The following is a 9,623-nucleotide window of genomic DNA, read 5'->3' as shown; positions in this document are numbered from 1 at the left end:
TTTTGTCACATACTCTAGCATCTAGTTATCATCTATTTATCCAATTAATAACAAAGGGCATTGTTTATTGTTTATTGTTAAAAGGATCCCCATTAGCTGTCACCAAAGTGGGACAAGCTAATCTTCCTGGGGTCCAACAAAAAGAGAACAAATAAAAATGACTTACATTTACATTTAGTCATTTAGCAGACGCTCTTATCCAGAGCGACTTACAGTAAGTACAGGGACATTCCCCCGAGGCAAGTAGGGTGAAGTGCCTTGCCCAAGGACACAACATCAGGTGGCATGACGGGGAATCGAACTGGCAACCTTCGGATTACTAGCCCGACTCCCTCACCGCTCAGCCACCTGACTCCGCTACTTGATCATGTAAAAGCAGAAACATTGTAGACATCATTATAAACATCACCAGAAATCACTATGAACAAATCATTACAGCACTATATGGATTACTCCATTAATACAGTAAATATGTACATTCCCTCCTCACTACTATAAATGGTGCATTCTCAGATGGTACCTGAAAGAGACTTTGCCATTAGTTTTACGTATATCCAGTGGGCAATTATTTCAATGATTGATGGCACAATAAATAACTGTTCTCTTCAAAGCATTTGATTTTGGGCATGGTAACATCATCTGGCCATCATCAGCTGACCTAGTCAAATGAGAATGAACCTGATCACACCTAACAATTTGATTATATAAGAAAACTGGTTGAGAAAAAAATACAGTGTTTCTGAAAAATGTAGTTGTATTGAAAACCGGCCTGTTCTCTACCGTTAACCATGAGAGTCGACGGTGCATACTGACAGTGTTTGTTGTTATGGGACAATGTCATACTAACCTAGCAGCTCTGTATTGGACAGTTTGTAATTTATTTAGTTGACCTTTAGATGTAGATGACCATACAGGTGCACAATAATCCAGGTGACATAAAATTAAAGATTTAGCCACCTGTCCCACAATGTGTGTAGGGACATAAGACATGTCCTCACCATAGAGACCACAACCCATCTTCTTTACTATGGTATCAATATGTTCTGCCCACGACAGCTGACTATCTATTATTGTGCCTAGTAATTTTACTTTATCTACCTGTTCTACAAATTGAATCTTTGTCACTGCATGAGTCAGAGTCTTTTATATACATGAATTGCAATCGACCGTCAAGCCTTCTGTGTGTCTGGTGTCTTCTTTGTGCATTCCACAAGTATCACACCATGAAACCTGGTCCTGCTGATGCCATTGGCAGGATTTTGGAATGGACGCACACTCATTTTCACAACAAGCAGTTTTGTGAGCATCATCTTGCTTTCACACTGAGTCACTCAGTACTGAGAGCAGGTACATGCATTCATCACCAGCATAGCTGTTTTTATCTGTCACTCTGTGTGCTACACCACATGCTCGTCCATGTAGAGGTAGTGAATAGTGTTCCTGTAGGGAGGGACTTGCTCTGTCTAAAATGTTAGAGGTGACCTGCATCAACCAATTTCTTGCCTATCACACCATATAGACAGGTCCATTTCCAGAGATGGACTGAGAAGTCAAGCCTAAAAAGCTATTAAGAACTTGAACCTGAAGGTGGACGTGTACTGCATTGCACAAACAACAGTAATCTACTATACCATCTATACCTGTGGTGTTGTGAGTGCTGGACCCATAACTGTTTACATGAAAACCAAGAACACAGCATGCACTTGACATTTGGCTTTTGCTCGTGGATCATTACCCTTTTAAGAGCGTTTTGCTGCCCTACTTGCGAATGTCAGGCATGTTAACTGAAACTTATGAATTCAATGGGACTTAAAATGTGCTGGGAATCCATACTCTTCAAGGCCATCCTCATGTAGATACTTTAGAGCATGAGGTTTGTAGGATGATCACATCCCCCTTTAAGGCCTATCGCCTAATCATAATATCATGTTTTAGCTGACAAATGTGTATGAATTTGTTCACATGGAAAAGATGTGAAATGAGCAATCATGTATAAAATAGATCCAACATCCTCTGTATAAGAGGTCAATACTGGATACTTAAACCAAATGCCAGTATACTGTATATTTGAGTCATATCTGAGGCATTCCCTCATTGTCTGTAAACCTTTTGAACCTAGAGTGTTAAAGTAAACTTTAAAACAAAATGGTTGGCAACATAGAGGAGACACTGCACACTCACACTCATTCTTTTCTCTCAGCTTGCTTTAAAGGAGGACATCTTACAACACAGTTATCTTTAGCCTCTAGGATGCAAGTCACATCCACCAACAGATTGTATGTTATAGCATTGTAAAGAATTGTTTTGTTGAGGGGATAATGTATATATACAGTATAGATGTTATGTGTATACAGTATGTATTATGTACATACAGTATGTATACACAGTATACTATATGTATATAGTACATATGTCGGTATCTTGATAAATTATGGCACAACTGAAATAGAGACGAACCATTCCAATGACAGAATTGTTCACATCCTCCAGGCTTTCTCTGATTAAATCTCATCATTCTTGGATTACTGTATTAGATACAGTTTCCTGAGTAACACTTTTCAAGTGGATTAGAATGACTAATTCAGAGAAGATTTAAAGTAGAGATATTTTTATCCTAGACAGTGAGTGTACTGAGTGTATGGTGTATAATTGCAAGAGACAGTTCTAAAAGAGGAGAACTAGCTGAATGGCAGTTGCTGGAATGCATCCTGGAGTTGTTGAATTCCCAATGGCATTAGAGAGGTGATGTGTTTTATATGTCAATGTAATGTAAGTATAAATTATATGCAAACTCCATCAACTCTAAAACAACTTAAATGTCTGTATTATCTTCCAAATTGGTCTTCCATATTGATATCATAAGGATGGCAAGAATAAATTGATTAACAGTGTGTCTAGAATGGACAGCTGCCCATATAGCTTTGGACACCATCCCTTTGACCTACCACTCTAAATATCTATATTTCCTGCTCCTTCTACACTCTCCCTCTTCCTGTGTGACTATATTGACCCTGTGTTCATTGTAGCACTCATCCACCCTGGATTTCAACTCCCATAATGAGAGCCAAAGCCACAGGAAGCCTAATGACTGCCCAATCACAGAGCAGACACGAGCTTGTCATTTATTTAACAAATGAGATATCCTCAGTGAAATTACACCCACACAGTGGGAGTTCACCTGAAAAATGAGCTAACCTTGAACGTTATCTCAGGAAAGAAGGCCGTGCCCACCCCTTGCAGCTGTGTCTATACCCAACAATCCCACTCCTGTCTTCAACTGCCCCTTTGGAATGGAAGGCATTATTCTATATTGGTTGTTTTCAATGTTGATATTTAAAAATGATGCTTTGATGCTTTGATTTGAGAGTCTGATATCGGATTTGAGACGTTCTTCATAGCGAGGCCATGTGCTACATCAAAATGCATAGCACTGTAAATTCATTGGGTGCTTTGAACTTTATCATCCCACTAGAACTGGTAATCATCAAACTGTTCTTGATTATTGCAAAGTGGTTTTATTAATATGGATGTGTTACTGTAGACTGGACAAGCCAAAACTTGCTCCTATCCTGTTCGTTTGTGATCAACCAGTACTGTTGGTTTCATGAAACCTCAAGTGTTGGTATTTTCAAGAAAAATCTCTTTATGCTGGTGACATTTACCGCACTGTACAAAAGTCTTAAGCACTTTTTAAGAAAAAGAAGAGAAAGAATTAATCTAAAGTCTAAACATTTCCTCAACATTGCACTTTACTGCTACTGGCTGCACAAACAAAGAAGACAACATATATTATAATTATATATACTGTATACAGTATAATATAATATAATGAAAATCATTTGTATGTAACAAATCTTGGGTACTAAGACTTTTTCACTGTTCTGCAGAATAGACAACTGGTCCAAGCTCCCAAAGCTCCTCCTTCCATAGGGGCGGTCAGCATTTGGCCCCTTCCAACAAAGCTCACTGTGTCCTTTAATATACTTTATACTGTCACTAACAGATAATGAGAGAAATCAAGGATGTCTCGCTCTGTATTGTCCTCTGTTTTTTGTTCACCACTGTGAGCAACCATACGGAGTCAACAGACAAATGGTATGAAGTTATGGTGGAATGGATGCGTTTTGCTACCAGGAGTTTAATATGGCCGTTCAATCATCATTCGGGGCTGTTCAGGGCTCAGGTGGGCTTTCTCCTGGACCTTTCTGTGTGGCGTTTGCATGGTCTTCTCGTGCTCACAAGGGTTTTCTCCGTAAAAAAACGAAAAATTAAAACATACAGAACAGATCCGTCTCATGTCCCTGGCTAGGCAGGAGTTAAGCACATGGACACTTGGACCTTGATGTTGTTGCTAACTGCTCCTGGCTGCCCTCGGAGGAAGGAGAACAGGATAGGACAATGCAGAGAAAAGATGTAATCAGTGGCCATTGCTGCATGCTGTTTTGTGTTCCCAGAGTTGCTGCTTCCTGCAGACGCGTGTGTGTCACTACTGCATGATAAATAAAGGTTTCTTCAAAAAAGAAAAGAAATTGTGTTTCAGGCTCATTTAAAACTATTTCTTTTCATGCAATACATTTCATAAATATCTCAATTTTGACGCTCTTTCGTTCAATGTGTCTGTCTTTTTCAGTCTCTCTCATCTTCTTCCCTGTCTATTCCTGCTATGTATCACTCTGGTCTCACTTTTTCTTCTTTACTGTAGCCTCCCCCTTGCCACATCTCTCCTTATTTCTGTTTCTATTCCTCCCTCCCTCCACTCCCCTCTCTCTCTTTCTCTTTCTTTCTCTCCCTCTCTCTGACCCCCCTCTGTCTTACCTCCTTGACATTAATAAGGGGATGCAGTCGAAGAAGACGTGAACATTGTTACAGGGATGGGCCGGTACCCCAGGGTACTTGAGCATTACAGCTGCATGAGGGTCATTATGCATTTCCACTGATACCTCCGCAGTCACAAATGTCATTGAATGGTCCTCAAATCAATGAGGCCCAGGTTGGTACATGACAGAGGACAGAGATGGTACATGAGGGATTGTGGTTTCTCTCCATGTGTCTGTGTTCGTGTGTGTGCAAAGAAAGAGAGAAGGTGTGTGCGTATGTGCATTTGTGTATGGTTGTGTGAGCTGTTTCTACTGAGTAACATTTTCCTCACCTCTTCCTTCACCCTTGGAAAAGGTGTGCGACTCATTTGAACTGAATGCATGCATGAGATATAAGCAATCAAAGAAACACTGGTTAATAGGTGATTTCATCAGTGCATAATGTTACCATGTGAACGTCTTGAAAATGTTTAAGAAGCATTTTTTACTGTACGTTTGATCAAATCCTTTCTTGGTGAGAACCTAGCAGACCTTGTTTTTCAGCAGTAGCCCACCTGGTTACCACTCAGTTTCCTATCCACTTCAAAGCTAATATAGAGATGTTGCCATGGCACTGCTGGTTTTATGTAACAAATTGCAGCTCAGATTTGTTTTCCACTTGAAAACAATATAAAGATGTTTCCATGGCAATTACAGTTGCGAGATAAATGGTTGTTCAGAGCCATATGTGTTGCTTTGTCACCATCAAGGTTCAACTTGTCTCTGGCCTGTCTATTTTTGTTCAGTGAATGTGTCTTTTTTGTTTGTGTTTTGATCATCAACAGACACTTCTGTAGCTGCTGGATGGCTTTTATAAAAACTTTTTTTTTTCTTTTTTGTTAAATCAATACTTGGATCAACTTCAGGCAAAAGGTGTGGGCATCATATGTTTTTGTTACGAAATTGGGATCTATTTGGTCAGTGCTTTGAACTTATGGCTGTTAAGTTCCTTTTTGTTTACAGCACTACACCAATATCTTCCTAAACTTTACCGCAACAATGCATGGGCTAACAGCGCCCCCTTCTGGATACTTCTGGTACCACGCTTTTCTTTACACAAAAATCAATGACCAGACGAGACAAAAATAATGTATGTTCATGTAGTTGTATTTGATATTAAGTATACAAACAAGAACATGCCATTTTCCTTCTTAGCGACTAAAGCATGAGTGTTGATATGCTGGCCGGGTGTGGGATAATGGTAGGGGTAGCTGTGTCAGTCTTCTTAGTTGGCGGCCAGGATCTGGTCAGCCCAGGCGCGGAACTCGGTGACACGAGCGTAGACAGCAGGGGTAGAGGTGGAGCAGCGGCTGCTTCCCCAGGACACAATACCGACCAGGGTCCACGCGTTGTCCTTCTCACAGACCAGAGGTCCACCAGAGTCACCCTGAGATAGAGAGGGGGCAAGAAGAGAGTTAGACTCGTCAACCATGGGATCCTTGGGGAACACAGTTCAAGTCTAAAAGGAAAGAATGAAAGGAGCAAATCTACAACAGAGGGAACATAAAGGGTACACAGGCAGACGGATTCAAAGAGGAGAGTGTGTGAAGGTGTACGAAAGGCGTCTGTGAAGTAATGTACTCAGCTGTAAGTTGATATATTCATTTAGCAGAACCTTTTTATCCAAAGCAACATACATGGAGGGATTTGAACCTATGACCTGCTGGTCTGCAGTCAAATGCTCTACTGAGTTACATCCATCTGCCCATGACAGTACAATTGAAGGAAAGGAGAAAGAATGAAGCCCAGATCCTGTAGATGAGAGAGTGGGCTGGAGGGGCTCACCATGCAGGAGGTGGCTCCAGCTCCACCAGCGCAGATCATGACGTCGGAAATGTTGCTGCCCCAGTGCTTCTTGCAAGACTCGTTGGACAGGAGGGGCAGGGCAGCCTGCTGCAGCAGGTTGGGAGTGTTGGGGGCTGGATGGGCGAGAGAAAGAAAGAGAGAGAGAGGATGGCACGTTAGAACCAGAGTGCAAATTACGGGGGGGTTTGGGGGGGGGTCTGACCCCCCTAATTAAGACTTGGACCCCCCCAAAAGAGGTAAAAACAACAGGTCGGGGGGGTTGATACACGCCCTGGAGAACAAGTTGACCCCCCCGCTGTCATTGTATAATTCACACTCTGGTTAGAACTACCACCAATAAACCAAAAGTGAGGCAAAAAGAATCTGCAATGAATCACAAATCAAAATGCTAATTTGAACTCAGCTTCACTCCACCAGAGATGTACCTCTGTTTTAGAGGCTCTGAATGCGTATTTGATGGTTTTGCCATAGACTGTGCATGAGTTCTTTATGTAGGGTGATGGGTGACAGAAGCAGGGATCCTGAGGTTATGACTGGGCTGGCAGGGACTCACCGTTGTAGCGGGTCAGACCCCAGCCGGAGGTCACGCAGGTCATGCCAGGGGCAAAGACATCGCTGGTCTCAGCCAGGCACACAGGGGACACGGTGTTGCCGAGGGTTACGGGCCTGGACAGCTTGATCAGGGTGATGTCGTTGTTGATGGTTCTCGGGTTCCACTTGGGGTGAGTGAAGACCTTTGGGAGTAGGTGGAGGGAGACGCGGTGTGTTCAAGTGACAGTTTAACCCAAGTACACTAACACATGATAACAGTAAAGGATGGAGCTTTGATATCGTACAAAGAAGCAGTGGATGGATGGCACTCCAACAAAAAGGTTTTGTGTGTTTGGGATAGGCTAGGGTTTTAGCTGTTCCTACATTTGAGCAAAAGGTTCAGTACACCGTCAAAGACATAAGACCTCCTCAAACTTAAAAAGTAGTTATTGCTTGATGGTTCACTCAGGACGATGAAACCAAAGGTTTCAATTGGAAAATTACAGATTTACATGCACCTGCAATCATTTACATTTCTATCATATACATGGCCTAATGATTGATAAATGTCTCATGGATAGAGTGGCATTGTTGTGTGCCTACCTTAGCAGGCTTGATGACCTGGATGGACTCAGTGTTGCTACTGCTGCCCTTGTTGTGCTCTCCCAGGATCACATTGTGAGAAGTCCTGAAATACAGCAAAGAAACCATGGAGCCTTTCTCATAATATCAACTCATTGCGGGCCCAACCGCAAAATGTCCACCTTTCAAAATACTTTCATAATACACCTCATAATAGTTTGTTTTCAGTTGCAGTATTTTGTTTGGAGGTGAATATCTAGTAACATTTAGAAGCATGTATGCAGTTATAGTTTATCTGTACTTAAACCGTTCCTTGGCACTAGCCACTAAAATAGAGTCATAACTTTACACTTCTAATTCTTGATTGTCTGCTGAACTTACTACATGCACTATTTGTAAGCTGCTTTGAAGGAAAGTGTCTGCTAAATAAATAAGATGTTATATGTAGATATGTATTTGCTAAACAATAACTGAGGTGGCGCCCTCACCTGACGTTGCAGTGAGCGGCAGTGACAACCCAGTTCTCGTTGATCAGGGAACCTCCACAGAAGTGGAAGCCATTGGTTTGCTGAGGAAAAAGAAGATTGTAAGAGTTATGCTGGCTATAACCAGGCCTCTACTCAACAATACTTCTAAAAACATGTTTTATTTTTTCCAAAACAATTATAGACCATGTTTGTGTCAAGTAAACAACCTATTGTAAGCACAATTTTGTCAAAAAAGAGAAAGAACTTGTTTTATCAGAGGGTGGCATTGACTGGCACTCACCTGCAGGGACACCTGCCAGGGCCAGGAGTGGGGCACGGCCTCCTCACCGTTGACGATGCGGGCGTAGCCGGTCACCTGGGGAGAAATGGCAGGGGTGCCGCAGCCTGGAGAAAATGAAAAAGTGGAATTATAGCGTACACATAGCCATGTGGAGCATTTGACTGCATATCAAAAGGTCCCAGGTTTAAATCTACTCCTATATCTTGCTTTGGCTGAAAGTGTCCCCTGAATTAATATTTGTTTTACATAACTCGATTTGCTGATGTCTACCCTACATATTATATAACATTTCTTTACGTTTGGATAAATACATAGGCCAGAATTTAAAATCTGAAAGTAAAAAGCTAAAAAAGCCTTTTGTACACGAATGACAGTAAACTCCACAACAGCAAAACGTTTAGTAACAAGTTTACCATAGGCGGCACTGACGAATGCGAGGCAAGACACGAACCAAAGGAAAGCCATTGTGAGAATGTACAGATCTGGGAGTAGGGGACCCTATTTATCCCCAAACCATGTCCCTGGTCCACCAATGGGAGGCCAGAGTCTGTTTTTCACCCATCCTACTCGGGGTGTATCTGGAAAACCTGTAGCAGCTGCTTATCAATATTGGCCCATCACACTATTCTCAGGATCTTCTCAGGAACACATTTTGTCCTATTTTGGCTTGGTGCACCTTTCTGTGAACATTCATCAGTACTCAGTTTCCTTCCACACTGACACCTTCACTCAACTCAATAGAATAAATTAATGCTTTTATTCAGACTAGAATCCTTGACAGACATGATTGTGTTTTTATTGTTACTGCAGTATCACTAATGTGGGCCATGCTTTTCTAATATGATATCATATTTTCCATATGTTGTCTGTTGTGTAGAGTGTAATTAAAGTGGCATTTTAATACATTCAGAGTATTCTCATTGTGTGACTTCTTTATTCATCTGAACATGAAGAAGGTATTCAATAGGTCACCACTACATCTGTATGATACTGCAATATTCCCCAACCATTACTGTCAACACATTTAATTTCATTATATGGTTACATTTCTTATGTAAATATGCTTACATTTTAAACATG

At 41.4% G+C, this 9,623-nt stretch overlaps 1 protein-coding gene across 1 annotated transcript; it reads right to left on the bottom strand.

Moving 5' to 3' along the window:
- Positions 1–5,945: 5,945 nt before the first annotated feature.
- On the bottom strand, positions 5,946–9,008 carry ctrb.3 (chymotrypsinogen B, tandem duplicate 3). The gene is made up of 7 exons (XM_067248617.1): positions 8,957–9,008; positions 8,544–8,647; positions 8,264–8,343; positions 7,797–7,881; positions 7,216–7,396; positions 6,642–6,775; positions 5,946–6,243 (listed from the first exon to the last, which is right to left on the bottom strand). Exons 1-7 carry the CDS (start codon positions 9,006–9,008, stop codon positions 6,082–6,084), a joined length of 798 nt encoding a protein of 265 aa, XP_067104718.1. The 3' UTR covers positions 5,946–6,081.
- Between the last annotated feature and the right edge of the window lie 615 nt (positions 9,009–9,623).

The sequence above is a fragment of the Osmerus mordax genome, chromosome 13 (genome assembly GCF_038355195.1).
Source record: "Osmerus mordax isolate fOsmMor3 chromosome 13, fOsmMor3.pri, whole genome shotgun sequence".
Lineage (NCBI taxonomy): Eukaryota > Metazoa > Chordata > Actinopteri > Osmeriformes > Osmeridae > Osmerus > Osmerus mordax.
The sequence above is the reverse complement of the archived record's forward strand: the minus strand, read 5'-3'. Positions and strand labels throughout refer to the sequence as shown.